This window comes from Glossina fuscipes, unplaced genomic scaffold, assembly GCF_014805625.2.
Source record: "Glossina fuscipes isolate IAEA_lab_2018 unplaced genomic scaffold, Yale_Gfus_2 183, whole genome shotgun sequence".
Lineage (NCBI taxonomy): Eukaryota > Metazoa > Arthropoda > Insecta > Diptera > Glossinidae > Glossina > Glossina fuscipes.
Window position 1 is genome coordinate 1,159,650 of NW_023998526.1, and position 20,080 is coordinate 1,179,729.

At 35.0% G+C, this 20,080-nt stretch overlaps 1 protein-coding gene across 2 annotated transcripts in view; it reads left to right on the forward strand.

Moving 5' to 3' along the window:
- Positions 1 to 20,080, forward strand: part of LOC119641855 (endophilin-B1) — a 93,958-nt gene that overhangs the window by 47,978 nt on the left and 25,900 nt on the right. The window contains exons 4-7 of one of the 2 annotated variants that reach the window (XR_005247900.1): positions 2,666 to 2,701; positions 2,782 to 2,972; positions 3,431 to 3,635; positions 4,482 to 4,651. Coding sequence is in view for 1 of the 2 variants with exons in the window: in XM_038040732.1 (XP_037896660.1) it covers positions 2,666 to 2,701; positions 2,782 to 2,972; positions 3,431 to 3,635 (432 nt within the window). In the remaining variant the exon portion in view is untranslated. The remainder of the gene's footprint in view (positions 1 to 2,665; positions 2,702 to 2,781; positions 2,973 to 3,430; positions 3,636 to 4,481; positions 4,652 to 20,080) is intronic. The other variant, XM_038040732.1, reaches the window with a different exon arrangement.

Below are 20,080 nucleotides of genomic sequence, written 5' to 3' on the forward strand. Positions count from 1 at the left end.
TTTAGATCTTCCCAATCGATTCTTCTCAGTTGATTTTTTGAGAGTTTGAACTAGGTCTTCGTTCAATAAGTCTTCCAATTCTTTGCCGTCGAATTTTTTTGTCCTCCAAGCCTTTCTTTCTCATTGACATCAAAATCACTAAAACCAACAATCGGGATATAATGGAGCAGCATCACCATAAGCTTTAAAAACTGTTTAATGAGCTTCAATAATTCTGAATGGAAAAATGTTTTTTTATGTAGCGAAAAGTCAAAATCATCGAATTTAACCGTTGTGTACATTGAATACTTTACATTATTTTATCATGTTCACCAACGGATATCTCTGATAAAAATACATGCAAGCAGCTGTTATATTGTTTTTATGCATACGGTTCCTATTAAATGTACAGTAAAAGCTCTTTATTCGCGCTTCCTTCATTCGCGTTTTCACTATTCGCGGATTAAAAAAATGCGACCCAATTCCTGTATTCACGGCTATAAATTTCTTAATTCGCGGATTAATCCAGGCCTTTAAGCGAACCTTCAAAATCATATTGGATAATATGGCACGTAATCCTGATATGAGCGTTATGGAACGTAGGAAGAAATTTGACAAAGCAAAATGCATCGTAAACATAAAAGAATCATTGGAAGAACTGAAGCCACCCACATTGAAGTCATGCTGGAAAAAACTGTGGCCTGCCATGACTGCGGAAAATGACGAAGAATCTGTGCAAGTTCCAACTTTTACTGCAAACATAGTTGAAATCGCGAATGGAATAGGGCGAGATGGATTCGAACAGATAGAATCAAGTGGCATTCAGAAATTGCTTGTCAAAATGTTCTTTTCATATATAAATACTTTTATTACAGGGAGCATTTTAAACTAAAGTTGACTTCTCAAAACGGCGCTTACTATCGGTGCCACCTATTCATGGCAGATTGCGTTGGAATAGCGCCTTTACGATAGTCACCATTCTATTAAACGTGGGTGTTAATTGGGCGTATAGAAGCCAAATCATTTCATTCTAAGTAGCATGTTTGTTGCACCGGCATGACGATTTTTTAGGTTGCTTTCCCTCCAGTAGGTAGAAATTACCTTAACGCCAAATTAATTAAATACACTGCATCGTTGGAGGTTGTAAGGCACTTTTGGTCAAAGAAAGCAATCACAGATACGAGTTTTTTTGTTGCAAATGTTGATCTTCGTTCAATTTCTAGGCACCGAGGACTATCACTCGATTTGACTGTTACCATTGTTGTTGTGTAATTTGGCGAAGATTGAGTCCATATTCACAGAGATCTCACGAAAGGATTTTTAACATGCATTTTGAATTCAAAGTGAAAGGCACAATCGTAGCGTTTAGATTTTTTGTTGAAATGTATATGATAAATTTGATATAATGATTGAAGCTTCGTAGGATATAATGAAAATTCTGACAACAAATTCGCGAAGCACACCTCGACAGGAAATTTTACACGAATTCTTAATTTTTTTATAGATAAATCTGTTTATTATTCGGATTCTTTTGCCTTTTTCCTTCATATTCGAAACGATAAGTTGAGAAATTTCTCAATATCAATGTTTCTTCCACCACTATCCTTCTTTTTTGTCCCTCTTATTTTAATAGATCAAATTACTCGTCTTTAATATATGAATGAATTTCATAAGCGTTCGTTTTTTTCGTATTGATTTGACTTTTTTTTACCATAACGGTTATATTACAACAAGCAATAGTTGGCAATAACATATATAAAGGCGCTTTGTATATTATTTTAAAAGCGCATTATTATTGTTTTAGATGCCGAACCTATTCTTGAGATTAGATAAAAATTTCTTATTAGAAAAACCTGCCGTATTGATTTAATTTATATTTAAAAACTCTACTTCACTCTTTCTACTGCAGTCTGGGACTGATTTCGTCTAGTGTTGCAGCACTTAACAACTTTTTTCAAACTATAGCTCCGAATTTTAAACTGCAAGAACGTATTTTTTTTGGCACTGTAATGATCTTTAAGGATTATAGGCCTACAGAGAAAGGAATGGAGGGAATAGCGTTTGTGTACGATCAACATGAAAGTGGAGGCATTTGGTACGGTGTGAAAGACCACTGTGGGTTGGTTATTCTAAAGACAGGCAGAGCGGTTAAAAAACGACAAATCATGGTAGTGTGTTGTGCAGTTCTAGCATGAGCGGTTGAAAACGCTGAGAAAGTAGTAGTCTCCCTTTTTTCTATAACAATTGGCCTGTGTGTAACTATATATGAGCACAACCCAGCGTATATTTCGCTTATTGCGAAGAGTATCGAGAGTTTTGGACACGCTCTTCTCGCTGAAGAGCATCTGAGCTCTTCGCTGTAAGCGGTCCAGGGCCTGCAGGCAAGGTCTAGACATTCCATGACACATATGTATTATTTTTTTCTGCGGGTATTTTTCTTTGTTAAAAAATGGTGATTTGACGACGCAAAAATTTTGATCTCAGTCCTGATTACTTGGAAAATTGAACGCATTTGGTTATAAAGTTTTGCTGCACAGCCATGTTTGTAAATAACTTAAAAGCTACAAGAGCAAATTACGTAAAAAGTCATTCGAAATATATTAAACCGTACTTTTATCACTGAGGCACTAAATAAATTTTAATTTGTTACTTGATTTAAACATTTTGTTGCCTTTGAAACTTCTAGAAGGATGGCCTTTCTCCTGAAGCGGCTTTAGAACAGGTATTTATTACTTGGTATTTTTGATAAAATATTAGAATTAATTTGTTTAATCAATGTTTATTTGTCTCGTATCATTACAGGCCGAACGTGATTTGCGTGTAGCGCAATCGGAATTTGATCGTCAATCTGATATCACAAAATCGCTTTTACAAGGACTAAATTCATCACATGAAAATCATTTGAAGCACTTGTGCGCCTTCGTACAAATTCAATTACGATATTACAAGCAATGCAATGAAGTTATGAATAATTTACAAAAAGAACTAGTCAAGTACGTTTTTCTCGATATTAGACATGACATATATACAATCTCAGATGCACCGTAAAATTGATTATTTTTTTGTTATTCAAACCTTTAAGCAATGAATCAAAACCAAATACTGCAATTTCCCAAAAATAGATATACTGGCTAGTTAAAAATATACTTCGGGGTTTGGGATAATTAAAAGACATAAGAAGGGCTACGTTTAAGAGAGTAGTACATCACAAATCAGATACTAATGGAAATGTTTTAAACATATAACAACCGATTTCGAAAATCAGTGAACGTAAAATTTTCCATACCTTTATCTAGGCACACGCCATTATCGTCTTATTATAGACGTATGCTAACATAAGGATTTCTGTCAGCTTTTTTGGTTAAGATAAGAACAGCGTTCACAACAAATTTTTAAATTAAAACTGCAGAAAGAGAATTTACTAATAGTAAAATATATTTTCTCATTCAAGTTTGGGAGTTTCTAATCCGTCTGAGGTCATTGATGTGAGAGATGAAAACGTTGAATATCGGTCTTTGAGCCATGAAACATATGTGGAACACACAAATAAACATCTAAAACCAGTGACTGTTACAACTGATGAAATGAAAAGAGCTCGCGTATTATGTTCATATGACGCAAAGGACCATACCGAGCTAAGTTTAATAACAAATGAGGTAAGCTTTAATTATATTTTTAATAGTTCTTAATTGTATTTAAAAACAAAATTAGCTAAGCCGGTTTTGCGAAATATCTAGAAGGTATGATGGTGCTTTGAAAAAAGAAGTGAAATGAGTATTCTTCATAAATTTTGTGAGAAAGATGTTTGAGAAAGATTTAATTAATTATTTAACCAAGTTTTATTTCGCTTTTGTAAGACTTTTAAGGTTTTAAGTTCTTTAAGCTTGAATTCAAAACAGACGTTTATAAGAACATGTAATTAAAAAAAAAAATGTAATTAAAAAAATTACTGTTCGCTTCACTCTTATTTTTAAAGGCTCTTAAAAGCTATTCATTTATCTTTGCTGTTATTTTTTTACTCATTTTATTGAAATCTTTATTCCAATTTTTGATTCCTGCTGTTATAATATTTAATTTAAAACTACATATTTGGGGTTTTCCGTCTAGCAAATAACCAAACTCTGGTATGTGCTCATTTCATTTTATTTCTTTGTATACTACACTCCTTCGGTAAGAACGATACAATCGCGGTATAATATATTAATAAAAATATCAATCAAGCTCGATACTCGGATTAACCCTTCCTCAACTGTTAAAAAATTCCTCCAAAGAAAACTAACGTTGAACTTTACTTCAAAAAAAAAAAAAACTCTTCTAACATATGGGACAAAGGGCTTATTGTTAAGTTGCTTAAACCTAACATGTCAGAATATTTAAACCTTATCGGGTCACGTTCAAACTTTGAAATTTATTTCAACTTGTAACTTAAATATTTTGATTATTTTACAAAGCGTTTCCAAACCTTTTCTTTTTATTTTTTGTTTTTTTTTGTGAATTTGCAGTTGTTCATGGTGTCAAAACTTTTCTAACGAATCCGACCACAATGTGTGGCTCACCGTAAACATCTTCACGACTGCAAAAATGAAGATATCGGCTTCAAATTTGGCAGAAACTTTGGAGGTTCTTACACGCAGGCTGGTGTTGAAAATACATTGCCTACATTTGACATAAAGTAGGTACACCTCTGCTTCCTCGATTTTTTGTCGTTGCTTACAAACTACAATAGACACATAATAAAAGCTTCTAGAAAAATAGAAATAAGTTGCCATCCCCACCCAATATTACAGAAGTTTAGCCTTTCGTTGTTTGGTTAGCCTTTCTTATGAAAATGGTGGTTTTATATTTGAAGATTTTTTTATTTTTACACCATTCGAAAACAAAAATATATGGTCCATGTATAATTGTAGTTTACATATCTTGTTTGGATAACAAAACGAACACAAATTATAAAACGTTTCCTGTCCAAGATATGGGACTTATTTCTGATTGTACGCCTTTGAGACTCATTATGGTATGATTCGATCATTCGAAGCTTTTTAAATAATCACCAATTTTATCATACATATTATATATAGCGCACGGTGTGAGAATCCGTGGTGTATTTCTTATAATGCTCAGAAGTTAGCATGACACTGCCGCTAGGTACGAATCTTTGGCTAACTGCCAGCAAAAAACTCTTTCGGATCTGCCTCCAATACAATGGCTTTAATCTTTCACATCTGAAGCTTTGTTAGTTTTTCGAGTCATTTTTTTTTATATTTACGCCGTAAATGAATCTTAGGTGGAAGACTATAGTTTTGACGCCGATGTAGATTTGTCAGGATATAATTTGTCTAGAAATGACTGTCTAGCGTTCAGAGGGACAGGAGTTGCCCCGTACATGTGCTGTAAACTGTATTTTAAGTCTGTTTTTTGAGTCATGAAGGAGAGGACCTGTCTTTCGGTTTTCATTTAGCTAAGTCTCCAGAATAATAAATTGCTGTTTGGCGTTGTCTATTTGCCTAGAGAAGATATACCCTCTCTCGAAAGAAAAGTGGCCTGCTTGGCATGTACCCCAAATATCAATAACTGGGTGAATTATGTGATGAGAAAGGAAAGGAATTCAGGGTACAGAAATTATATTCCTTTAACAAACATTTTGTGTTTTTGTTTCGACAAATCACACAATATATTACAAACGAATGAATCTGGTTGTAACAGTTACGGTTTACAAAATTTTCTTACCAAAACTATTTTATAATTGGAAGACCAAGGCGCGTTTTCTCCTCCGTTGGTGACTTTACCTTTGATTATTTTGATTTCTTTGAATGTCTGGCTGGTATTGGGCGGGGTGTTTTACTTTTCGTTTATTTGTTATTTTGATTTAATATATAAAGAAAATTGGAAAAAAATTGCGATATGACGCCGAAGCGGAACTGACGGAACACTGCGAATCTCCACAAAGAGAAAAGAAAAAATTCAGATTCCAATAATTAACTACTCTCCAGTTAATAAAAAACTTATTGCTATTTTCTCCACTGACTTTAACAAAACATTATGCCGTTTAGCCCTTTCGGTAATCATCAATTGCAATGATCAGCACTCGGCTTTCGATAGACAACCCACACATTATTTACAAACGCGTGTAGTCCTAAAAATTCAAACTAAAATTTTATTTATTTAAATTTAAACGCAAACATGACAATACAAACAGGATCACATAAAAAATGTATAGTATCTTTGCTTTTTGCCTCATCCTCCCAATCGTTTTCTCAACAAGAACTATAATTAATTCCCTGCACTCACTCCGCCATTGATTACATATTGCGACTGAAAACTGTAACATCATCTGCGACTCGACAAGCGACAGCAGACGTGATGCTGTTTTGAAACGTGTCTTCGTTGGAAGCGCTCTCCGTTTTAAATGATGGAAGACTAACAATTTTTAAACTTTTTCACTTTTCGTTATTATATTAAAACCCATAGCTCAATTCAGGAAGTATTACAAAAATCAAGGGCACTCAATTTGAAACTTTTTTTCCAAAACAATTTACAGAAGCACGTTAATGAAAGTCGTGTGAAACAAGATCAACAAACGACGGAGGTCTTCAAATTGCAATGAAATTTCTGCATTTGAGGGAAATTTTTTTTTTTTTTTCTTGGTATGTTGAATGGAGATGGGCTAGGCCAATAGATTTGCGACTTATATGTCCAGATAATAAACTGTCGTAATTTTTGGTCACCATTATGTACAAAATGTAACAAAAAAAAGAGCGGTCGTAATAACTGGAGCCAGCATATTGTAATTATGCTTGATTAGTTCTTGAAAATCAAACAGTGTTGCAAACTTCGGCTGAGAACGGAAAGGGGTGCTGTGGTAATAGATGATTGAATGCAAAAAAAAAAAAAGGAAAGAAGAGGAAAAAAAAATTCTAAAAGGATAAATTAGCTTTTCTAATAAAGCAAGTTAGTTCCCCGAGATGACGTAAATTTTTTGCTGTAAATTTTTTGATTTCTCAGGAATTAAAAGAAGATACAGAAAAGGGTTTGAATTGAAATGTGGGATTTAATTTATAGAAAAGGCCATTGGATTTAACGCGCGCGATTTGTTTAAATTTGTCGTTTAGCTGTTGAAGGATGTAATTGCGAATTGCCCGAATTGCTTCATTGGGAGTGTATTTGGTGGACAAAATTGTCCCATCAACACGAGCTCTCCCTGCATAAAAGTCGGCTTTTGCATTAAAAAAAAAGCCGCAGTGGCCAGGTACCCAAACGAGGTGACAGTCATCCACTTAAGATGCATGCAACATCTTACGAATATCAAACACATATTGATTCTCTGCACCTCTTTTATTTATTAGAAGTAGAGCTGATCTGCTGTCAGAAAAAATAACAAACCTTCTGATACCATCGGAAATAGCAACCTTAATAGCATGTCGAATGGCGAGCACTCAATAAAAGTCAGGGAAAGTTCGTCTTCCACTTTAACTCGATGTACTGTTTTAGATAGATGTTTCACGACCAAGAAGCCAGATACATTATGTCTGACGGAACCGTCAGTGGCATTTATATCTCTGAAAATTACCAGAAACAAGTGTACAAGTGTCTGAAAATTACCAGAAACAAGTGTGCCAGTGCCTCAAAATTACCAGAAACAAGTACATTTTTAACATGATGAATTTAAATTTCAAATTAATAATAACTAGAACTACGTACTAAACCTTATAGACTAAATGTTATCCGCTCCGTCTTTACATCTTTTTAGATATTTTCTGATGTCTTTATATTTTATTGGTTGTTTTTGTTTCTTTTTGGTTACCGACTACTATATGTTTACATGAGAGTGGACCCTACAGTGTAGAGAAAAATCTGAATACAAAAGAGAAAATGTTTTACACAAATTGCAATACATAGAATGTGCAAATTCAGTTTTGGACCTGACTAAAGATTTGTATACAGTGAAAGCATTTTTGGAAGGCAAGCCTAACTGATTGTTAGTCATGAGTTTGATGAGGGTACATCCAGATTGACAGTCTTTGAAGGCTTTCTCATAATGCCCACGAAGGGCTAAACTGTCATTTAAAATTCTCCCAAGAAATCGAAGAGATTTTACCTGATCAACTTAAGTACCTTTGATAAAGGACCTGATTTCACGTTTAGAACATAAATAGTATTTGTTTGGCAAGATAAATAGTATTTGTTTTGTTGGGGTTAAAATATAAATTAAGATCAGCGCATGCATCGAAAAATAAGTTCGCTTTCATCGAAAGGTTATTGACAGCTGCTGGAAAAGATGAGTCCGCAGATACAATTCGGAAATTATCTGCATATTGAAAAATATGAGTTTTATCATCTTGAAGGTCATGCAAAGAAGCTGCGTATAGATTGAAGAGTATGGGGTTTAAACAACTGCCTTTTGAGATACCACCGTATATTTCAACTTTTTCAGTACCCATCACCAACACACGCCTGGATAAATAATAAAGTATCCACAGCCGCATTTGAAGAGGAATCGAAAAGTTTAAGAGAATTCTACCAAGCTTAACCAAGTTGACACAGTCATAGGCTTTGCTGATGTCCAGGGAAAGCATGACAACCATTTTCCCTGCTTTTTTTAAGCTAGCTTTGAGAAAGCATAGTTCATCAAAGCACATATTCGTAGATTTGCGTTTTTAATAGGCGTAAGAACGAGCTGGAATAATGTTCTCAGTTTTCAGGAAACCAGTTAGTCTCTCCTTAACCATGAGGTTGATAGCCTTTATGAATACAGATATCAGTGAAATTGGTCTGAAGCTACTTAAATCATTTAAGTCTTTACCTGTCTTAGGAATGGGAACTACTTTGATGCATCGCAAATCTGAGGTTATAAGGTTGATGGGCCAGCAGTTGTTAATTGCATGCAAGAGAATGCTAAGGTTTCCTCCAGACAGTGCTCTGAGCATGTCATACTTGACTCCATCACAACCTGCAGTAGCTCTCTTTCTGGAATGTAAAACATACATTAGCTCATGCAATAAAAAGGATGTGTTGTTGAGACTACTGAAAGGAATTGAAGATATTGTAATCGGATTGACACTTGGAATGGAGCTTTTAAGCATATCCAAGTATTTTTTATTATAATGGTCATTCCATACAGCACAACCGCTTTATTTTCGACTAGAATGTCGATGCCCATTGATATTACTGCAGAAAGAACGTGGGTTGCCGTTATCACATAAATCTTTAATCGCGATAGCTCTATGTGCCCTCTTCGCCTTTCTACCTGCAGACCTCCATTCTTGCAGCTTGGTATTTGCGAAAAAGTGTTGACAGGGAAGACTTCCATCAAGGTTTAGGTGAGAAGGACTCAATATCAGGAACGTTGGTTCTAGCAGACCTGATCAAAGACTGAAAGGCACGTTGAATTGATGATAAATCAGAAGGAAGATCAACTTTAGACAGACGGTCCATAAGGAAGTTGCGTGAAATGAAATTTTCTATTTTCTTAACGGAATTGTTACAACGGTGGAATAAAATGGGAGAATGCTGACTTTTGCTAATGGAAACTTTGGACGGGTTCCAGTTGAAAGATAAAATGGTTGAATTCGAGAAAGTTAGATCCAAGACACTGCTCGCCGTGCGACCACTCCGGTTACAGCGAAAGGTAGTATTGCCATTATTTAAAATACTGAAACTGCTGGAATTGATGGCATTTACAAGGTTCTTGCCTTTGTTGGTAGAGACATGGTCGCCATACAAGCAATGTCTTGCATTCAAATCTTCAGCTACAATCACGTTTTGTTCACCGTCAAGAAAGTCACATAATCTCTGAATCTCATCACGAAAGGTTTGCAAATCGAGACTGGGTGGAAAGTAGCATGATGCTATGAAAAGTTTCTGTTTCAGGTTCATGGTTTTGATAATGATAATGTCAACAGCAGAGTTATAGGGAATACGTCTGAAATTAACACTTTTCTTAACTAATATATTAACACCGCCATAGCTATCAGTTCGGTGTTTGGTGGCTGAGGTATAATTCGAAACTTTAACTTCGAAACAATTTTCATCTTTCAGAAATACTTCACTTAAGATGCAGCAATCAACCTTGTTTGAGTTTAAGTAAAAATCCAAAAACGACAGGTTACGTCGGACACTTTGAATATTATATTGTAAAAAGCATATCATGTTAAAACTTGAGAAAGAACTCCGGCGGATTTCATCGTAGTCCTGGGTGCTTGAACGGGGCAAGAAATTACATAGACGGACATTTCTTCTTCAAATTCTTCAATAAGATTATGAGGGATCATCGGACGCGAGAATTAATCTTTCAAGTTCTGAGGGCCGCAAATATTTGTTTGAAATTATCGGACGTCGAAGAATTGTTCCAGACGGCTTGGGGGGTGAATTGAGAGAAGGCTTGGTGGGTGAACTGAGAGAGGATTTGGAAGGAACCGATTTCCTTTTGACGACAGAATTATATTTATATTTGGTTAAAATTTTGTTGACATTTTGATTATCATCCTGGGTCGAAATTGGAGACGTTTTCCCTAGTGGAGGGAAATTGTCGTCATAAGTGATGTCACCGAGACATTCGAAATAAATTGCGGAAAAATTCTCTCTTACCTCTTTATACGAGAGGTTTTTAATTGCCATGATGCTGTTGATATTTGATTCGAGTTCCCTGTTAGGGCAACATTTATTGAGAGTGTTGTGCTCGCCTGAACCGCAGGACAAGCACTTCATCACAGTTGACACACTTCGGAGACTTCCCACAGTTAAGGTACCTGCTCTCTTTAAAGCACTGCTTTAAAGTGGGTACAAAGTACTCAACCAGCAGATAACAATAATTAAATTTTATTGACTTAGGGAGGGCTCTCCCTTTGAATCCAATCTTGATGCTGCTAGTGTGAATCCACTCATCTTTGTTGTTGGGATTTCTTCTTTGAAAAGGGACAGCGGACTTGATCGGAATATCGGATACGGCGTTTTTTATTATATCATTGACACTGTATGTGCATGGGATGTTTCGAATGACTCCAAATCTCTCAGAGAAGGACCTCGGTATGTACGCCTTTAAATTCTTTTTAGTAAATTCATTATTCGTAACAAAATTTTTGCCATTGGCAGCAGAGCTAAAAAGCAGTTTGGCTCTGCCCCTGCCGACAACTTTTACTTCTTGTAAGCCGTACATGTTGAAATCTTTCAAGTAATCATAAAAATAGAGTTTGGAATTAATATTGCGTTATCCTCTCCATTGGGAGATGAAAGAAAGTTATTCTCACCCATCCTCGATCTCTTGGTGCGCCCAGTGGCATTGATATAAAAATTTCAAAACAGTCTCTATTATTAGCTATAAGATCAGACCCAGTCTTCATAGGGAGACGGGCTGATGTTGTTTTGGTTATCACGCGGAACACCAAAAAAGAAAAATCCTAACGAAAAAAAAAAAAATTTAATAGACATATTGCTTTTTAATTTTTCTCTCACGAGAGATTCCTCTTACTTCCCTCCTTTTCTTCCTTTAAAATTGTTTTCTTTGGTTACTTTAATTACTTTATTGAACTTTTTTTCCTTTTTTCAAATATTTAAATTCTCTTTTTTTTTTTTATTAACACCGGTAAAACACAAAACTTATCCAGCTGCCGTTTGCAGATATGACGTGTTGTATGAAGTGTGAATGAATGCGATGGATTCGAGGGATATAAGATATCTTTGGAAGAATGTGATATCAATATTCCTCCGACAGCAACTTGTTCAGTGTTTTCGCATCATACATAAATTGTTTGATCCTTTCGTTAAAAGCTGATAAACTTCAATGTTATTTTCCAGGAAGTTTATTTTCAAATAATACATTCAACTTTTTAACCCATTTAGTGTCCTTTGCAAAAAGCGAAGTAGTGTTTGTATTTGTATACTTAAATCTTAATATCGGATATTTTAAATTCTTTCAAATGAACTCCTCCCAATATGAGCGATTTGGCTGTGTTGCCTTGAGTAACTTTTAATCTTTAAATGATTGACAAATTGAACGAAATATGTTCGCTGTTACCAGTGGCCAAGCGTTTGCACGTTTGCAATGCTGTAGGTATTCACTCCGAACTCTTGCTTTTTTCTCTTGTTTACTTAGATATGTCTTTTTTTTACGTTTCCGCATTTTTTTCACTTTCGTATTATATAAATGCTTCGTAATAGTTGTTAATAAGATTTAACATAAGATTTTTGTCTCAGACTCAATCGAATTTATTTTAGCTGAATTTCATGTGTAACTAAATAAATATTTCTGAGCTTGTATTCGAATTTTTTGTTTTATCTTTGTATTTGTTTAAAGAGAAAATATAAGAAAGAAATGACTGATAGAATGACTCACGAATTAGAAGTGGGTGAAGAAATAAGGGATTTTAGAATAATTTTTAGAGCTATTGGGTTTGTGGAACAGTTTTTGAAGATAGGTGAATTCGCGATCTTAACAAATGTTTCTGACATTTTGATTAAATATCAGTGACTTGAAGACTCGCATCTCAAACAGCGCCAAACGGAGCTGGTCAAAAGCGTCACATCCAATGTATGATGTAGAATATTAAATTGTTAAGGCTACAAAGGATTGTCCTCATATTAGAATTCTGAAATTGTCATGCGGGTGCTCGTTCAGATGCGCATATAAACAAAATAAATTAAACTTGCTGAGTATGATAGAACATGAACTATAGAAACACATATCTGTCACGTATTATATACTGGTTCGTCATTAACCAAATATGTCTATCCAACAACGATGATTAACAATTCGAGAAATGGAAGCCAAAGAAGAGAATTCTGGAAGCAATAAAACACAGCTATGTAGCAACTTCCGTTCTACTTCATATATATTTCATTAGTCCTCCAAATTTTCTTAACATGTATTTCTGACTAGTTTAATATACTCATATTCATGTTTCTTAAAAAAATTGATGTGTTGCAATGTTCTACAATGTCTATCAGAAACGCCATTATTTAGCTGTTTCTCTTTTTTAATTTTGGTATTCTGCACTTTTTGCATGTAGTAATGTATTTCTTCGGGATACATATAAACTTGGAGCAAAACAGGATACTTGAATAGGTGGTGTTTTTTTTTTGTTTTGTCAGCTAGCGCTTAACCGGTGTTGCTTGTCGGAAAGATATGGCATTAATCAACTAGTTATAGACAAACATCTTTTTTACTGTGAAGTATAATTATTTTAATCCATGAGGATTTACTTACAAAAAAAATTATATAACTGAATAATGTCTACGTTGATGTTCTAAGCTAGCGTTCGACGAACTCTTCTAGTTCGAGACTTGTATAATAGCTTATTGTCCAGACTTGACTCAGTTTTAACATGTTAAAAGCTTTTTGATGTTGAGATATGATGCACTCAGTGTCATTTTCTTACAAAGCTGTCACAAACAAGTGGTTCTATTAACTAAAAATGCCTTATCGGTCCAAGAAGCTGATAGAAGAAGTAAAAGCGTCAGCAGTGCCGCTAACAATTTTATTGTTGGCCGCATCCTTTCAATTTCGAGTTTACTATCTCGAGTTGCACGTTCTGAAGTAATCTGGACTTCTTTTGGATAAGATGGATCCATCAATTCGAGGATAAACTTTTATGATTCGTCCTAATGGCCATATCATGATAGAAGTGTCATCATTACACACAAAATTGTAATTATTTGTGGTTGCCAATACCACGGTTATATTTTTTTTCTTTCAAAATCATAAATTTGTCGATATGGCAATTACGCAGGCCAACATTCTTGTCTTGTAGAAACAATTGTCTACAAAAACCACAAGTGATATTCGGACAGAACCCTTGCTAATAAACTTCTTCAAAGCAGCTTTTTCGAAGCATTCGTAATGATATACAATTAAATTGAATTGAGGTCACGATTTTTGGATCAACACCTTCGCCTCAAATGTGCACATGGGTGTTCGTATCTTCTCGCTTTATTACTAAACTTGTAGTGATGTCCACCAAACCAGTTAAGATAATTATTATTTTTATTTCAATTTTACTATTTCTGTACCGCGGGGACGTGGTGTTCACCTGAAGAGTGCTAGTCTAGAAAAACGTTGATTCAATTGGTTTTTTATACCATTGACCACAAGAGCTCATTTATTTAAGTTTTCACATAATAGTGTTTGACGTCAGATTTTTCTTTGAACTGCTTTGGATGGAATTACCCTCAGAAAAATTTAAAACCTCCCAAATATCATCGGCAAGGCTAAATAGTTCCTTAATGCCTTTTATACGAGAAATAGTAAGCTTTTGGTCAATTTCTTTAACCAGTATTTTTTAATAATGTTTGGAGTAGTGTTTCATCCGCCCAGGACGAGGAGACTGCGATAAAATTCAATCTGTTTACGGACACCCGTATCTGTATCAGCCAATATTTTGTGCAGCTTTGAATTTTTGCTAAGCGAATTTCTTTCTATATGTATATCTTGATATATATTGGCAGCAGGAGGATCGAAGATGAAATCAATAATGGACAATATGTTTTCTTGGGGAATTTAATAGGGGCATACTCATACTTGGTTGTTCCTTGTGTGATACCTTTGGAAGCAAACTATGCTTAGCTTGGATAAACTAAGCCTCTGAACAATTGGACCTTCCCAATTAGCTGAAAATTATGTTTTCTTCAGTTAGTTTTGTTTCTCTTTTTTTTGACATGGCCTGTTGTTCAATTTCGATTTCCTTTTGACACTCATTTGGCACTCTTTTATGACAATCCCCGGCTCAATATGTTAATGTCCTTCTTAGTTTTTTATTACTTTTTTACTGTATTTTTTTTTATAAGCAAAGTTCATAGTTGATTTGCGGCACGCAAGCAGATTATCCTTCCTTCTTATATTAAATACTTTAATTAGCGTTCAACGTTCTGCAGGTTTTAGGCTTAAGTATTTTGAATACATTAATTAGCAATGTTTCGTATTTTCTTTCTCTGTCCTAATATTTCAAGTTTCTATGGTTTATTTTCGTTGCTTCCATGACTCTATATAAAACCAAAGTTTATGAATTTATTACACACATGAGGATTCGTCATCATAATCTTTAATATAACATTAAGAAAAGTTCCGAGCACATAAAAATATATAATGGGTTTTTTTTAAAAATATTATCTTTTGCATTTCAAATGTACAAATACGTATTTTTGGTTTCTGATTTACAAGCTTTTGATAGAATTTTACCTTACTTGCACATCGATGTCATTTTTGCAGACATTTTTTGTGTAATGCTAAATAACCGAAGAACGAAGGGTATGTCCATTTTGTCAAAACGTTTGCAAAGCTTAGGAGGAAACTTCAGACGCGCCGCGAAGCATATATATTCTTGATCGGCATTAATTTCTGAATAGTAGAGGTTTCTGCTTTGACCCCTACTCTATCACAATAGAGCAGGTAAGACCGCAATAACGGGCTGCCGTTAGGCAAAATCACATTTGCGGTAAAGGCGGCTTGCCATTATGCAAAGAAAAGAAGGCAAAGAAGCAAAAAAGAAAAATTCCTAATCATAATGGTTCTTTTGCTAAATCACTCTATTATGCAAGAGAGAATCATGAAAAGCGTCCGTCTGTGCATTTAGAGCTCATTAGTTTTGTTTGGTTTTGAAGTTCTGAACAGATTTGGCGTAGTACCTTGTCATGTTAAGATCTCGCTCAACGATATTTAAGAGAAAAGAAGAGAAAAAATTGAGCACGAGCAAAACACAGTGAAAAGGACAGTTCCGGTTTTGATGTTTTGTGCGGTGAGTTGAGGAGGGAGTGCAGGATTTGAATTTTGGCCGTATGAAGAACGGAATGTGTTGATAGAGAGTTCGAAGCAAAGCGAATCGATTTGAGAAATGGATTTTATATTGAACATCCTGAACGGAATGCGTGCGAAGACAAGAAATTTAATTAATTACGGCTAAAATTGTTCAGATTTTAACATTACAACTACAACTACTTTATTGGTATAATGATATTTTTTTAATATAAAAAAATGAAAAAAAATTAAAAATAAGTATTATTATTATTATTATAAATTTAGCCAGAAAATAAATTCTAAGTCTTAAAGCACTAGCATCTAAGGCTTTCGTATTTATTCAAAACTTTACCGCACTTGAGGTTTGAACCCACGACCATTGAGTTGTCAGTTGAGACTCTTGCCTACTCGGCCTTTCAGGCGGAAGAAATAAGTAAAATATTGATGTAAAGAGCAGAAAATTATGCAAGTTTTGTAGAAAGAGTCCGGATTTATTTATTTATTTATTTATTTATTTTAATTCTACTTATACTAGAAACTCAACTAACCAAATAACAGTCGAGTTCAATTGGCTCATAATGCAAAACTTATATTAATTAATAATAAAATTTAGTATAAGTATAATAAAACAAATAAGAAGAAAAAAAAAAGCATGTACACTATCAGCATAGGGCCACACTTACAACCGGTACAGGACCAAATTGCAAATGAACCCCTAAGTCATCGTAAACATGCATAAGCCTGGCAACCGATAATAAATTGACAATAATTCATTTTCGAAACGTAACGACTTTTTAAGGATAAAAGCTAGTTTAAATACGACATAGGTAAATCGCGCGTATTAAGCAATGGACTTTAAAGAATCCGATAACGAGAATAAGTAGTAGACGTCATTTAGGTTCTTGCAAACGACTCTAAGCGGATTGAACACCTCATAATTAAATTTTCACTGACTAAGCTTAACCAAGATAAAGTGCCTAGAGAAGCGGTTAGGGACATTAAAGCATATTTCACCAAGTAATGAAGGCGAGTCAATGGCACCATTTATTACTTTAATTAGAAAGGAAACGCCAAGAGACGGTAGGGACAGCAGAAGCAACCTATTTTCATATGGAGGAAGAGAGGCAATCGGATCCCAACCCAAATTTCTAAGGGCAAACAGCAAGAATTGCCTTTGAACTGATTCAATTGAATCTACGTAGCACCTATATGAAGGAGACCACACAACAGAGGCATACTCAAGTATGGGTCTAACCAAACACATGTACAGCCTTTTCGTAATGTAGGGATAATCAAGCTCTTTGGACCACCTTTTTATAAAACCAAGCGCGGACCTAGCTTTGCTAATCGAAAGCTCAATATGCAAGTTAAAACGTAACCTATGGTCAAATAGAACGCCTAAATCTGTAATCGAATCGACGTCCTCCAACTTATGCGAATCAATGAAATACTGAGTAATGAATGATTTTCTTCTTGAGAAAGAAAGGTTCTTACATTTATTTAGATTTAGTTTCCGAAAATTCAAAGAGAACCATGCAACTAAATTATTGAAGTCACTTTGAAGGTGATGGGATTGCGATTCTAGAGAGAAGGAAGAAAACAGTTTCACATTATCAGCATACATTAAGATCTGGCTGGAATTAACCACCGATGGGAGATCGTTAATGTATAAACTAAATAAAATGGGATCTAAGTGACTTCCTTGAGGTACGCCAGACGTCACGGGGAATTCATCCGAGGTGATGAACTTAAACAAAACCCTGAAGGATCTATTGTGCAGATAAGAGCTTATCCATTTCACTAAGTAGGGTGGGAAACCAGAGGCTTGGAGTTTAAAGATAAGTAGTTTATGGTTAACCATATCAAATGCTTTGCTTAAATCAGTGTAAATAACATCTGTGCGAGAGCCGCTAGAAAAAGCCTTAAAAACATGACAGGTAAACTCTAACAAGTTGGTGACTGTAGATCGCCCTGTACGAAAGCCGTGCTGGTGCGGAGAAATATACGAATTAATGGCAAAGGCCAAATGCTGAGTCACAATACGCTCGAACAACTTGGTCAAGACACTCAACTTGGCTATGCCTCTGTAGTTCTCAACAAATTGTCTACTTCCACTCTTGTGGATAGGAATAAGGAAACAACTCTTCCAACCTGAAGGGAAAACGCCTGAATACAAGGACATTTTAAAAATCTTTGAGATCACACCACACAACTCGACAGCTCAAGATTTAAGTACACATGATGGAATTCCATCAGGTCCAGGCGAACAACTGTATTTTAGAGAACTCAACCCTTTGAAAACATCATCTTCCGAAATAACCAAGTAAGGTATTGAAACCGAGTTAGTGATTGAATATGGGTAGTTTGCTGATAAATCGAAATTAGCAATGGAAAAGTGACGTCGGAAATACTCAGCAAATAGATTTGAGATATCAAAATCATCCGAGGAATCAGAGCCATTAAAAGCAATATGAGAGGGATATGTGGATATTTTTCTTTTAGAGTTAACAAATTTAAAGAAGAATTTAGGATTAGCAAACAGAGAGGATTTAATGAACAGAAGGTATCTGCAGTAATAATGGTGGTTGAGGGAGTTAAATCTATGCCTCGCCACCGAGTGTGCGACATAGTCGAGCGCAGAGCCACTTTTCGAATATTTTTTGAATAGTGAGTATTTTCTATTCTTGTGATATTTAATTGTCTTATTAAACCACGGGGGACACCTGCTTCGAGGTCGACTATGCTTGATCGGAACAGATGCAGCAATAGCTAGATTTAATGTATTGTAGAACGATGACATTAAGCTTTCAATACTTCCGGTTGAGAAATCAAGCGTCATAAGTGAAAGACAATGTTTTAGTAATACAATATTGATTTTATGAAAATCATAATAATTATTTAAAAAAGTTTGATTTGGCACATTAAGGCATTTCAACAAACCATCATTAATATGATGAAAGGAAATGCATATTGATGGATGATAAGGATCCTCAGGTAAGCTAAAAGGTGGACAACGATTTACATTAATCTCGGGAAAATTGGCAAAGCAGAGATCAAGCAGTCTACCATTACAATTAGCGGTACGATTATATTGACCCAAATTATGATCAAACAATTCACTAAAGAACACAACAGCCCTATCAGACGTTGAAGTAGGATCCAAACAGCCAGATTTATCAGTGTTACACCAAGTGACTTGAGGCAAATTGAAGTCACCCAATGCAACGACCAAATCGGTGGGTCTAGACCTTGGCCACTTCACAAACAAGGCCAGCGTGTTTCTTGTAAATGGAGATATCCGAGTTTGGGGGAATATAGTAGCAGGTTATAAATAGATGTTTATCAGGCATATTCACACGAATAGCGATAAATTCGTAATAACGTCAGGAGAAGTGGGAAATTCAATTAAATTGGACGGGACTGACGCAGATATGGCAATTAATACACCACCACCAATGCGATTCACTCAATCATTTCTAAAGACTTGGAAAGAATTATGAAAAAGTTCCGACGAATGAAGATCGGGTTTTAGCCAAGTTTCAGTAAAGGCGAAACAGAAAAACTCCGTGCTCACTGAATTTAGAAAAGTGGAACGAATTTTCGAATTTAGGCCCCTAACATTTTGATAAATAAGAGATAGTGGGCCTGAAGAAACAATTAGTTTTTTGAAGGCGACAAGACTATTGCCTTGGTATTACGGGGACAATCTTGAGGTATAAATTCCTTAATTAAGGATCCTACTGGCCACATGTTGTTAAACAAATCACTGTTTTCAGTCGGAACTAATATTTTAAAGGAGGAGATTGCCCTAGCTTGAGAAGGAGCCATTTTGAAGATTTGAAATATAATATACTGTTACGGAAATCCTGTTCATTCCAGCTAAGTAATAAAATCACTAAAGAGGGAAAGGCACATTCTCAGTGCGTCATGCAGCTGACGGCCGAGGAAAACGAGTACCAGAAAAGCAGGTTAACGAATTAAAAATGAAACTATAAAGTTAGGTATTAATAATATGATGGTAAAAATGTATATAAATAGAATATTGCTGGAAGGGAGGGCGAGTAGATGAGGAATATTTGAGTTAAGCAGTCGAAAGTATTGCCAAAAGTAAATTGTGAATAATCTAACATTTAAAGAAATATTATTGTAAATAAAAGAAGTGTATTTTTCTTGAACAAAATATCCACGATCCAGTGATACGGACTGTATCTTTCAAAAGCGAATTTTATAACAATACGTAAAGAAAAAAATTGTCAATATTAAAATATTAGTACACAACAGAAAGAAATTGTTGAAATTAAAATATAGCAGAAGAGCAAAACCAAATTTAGTATAAAAAGCGGTGATCATTTATCTTTTAACCGAAATTGGCAAACGATTACC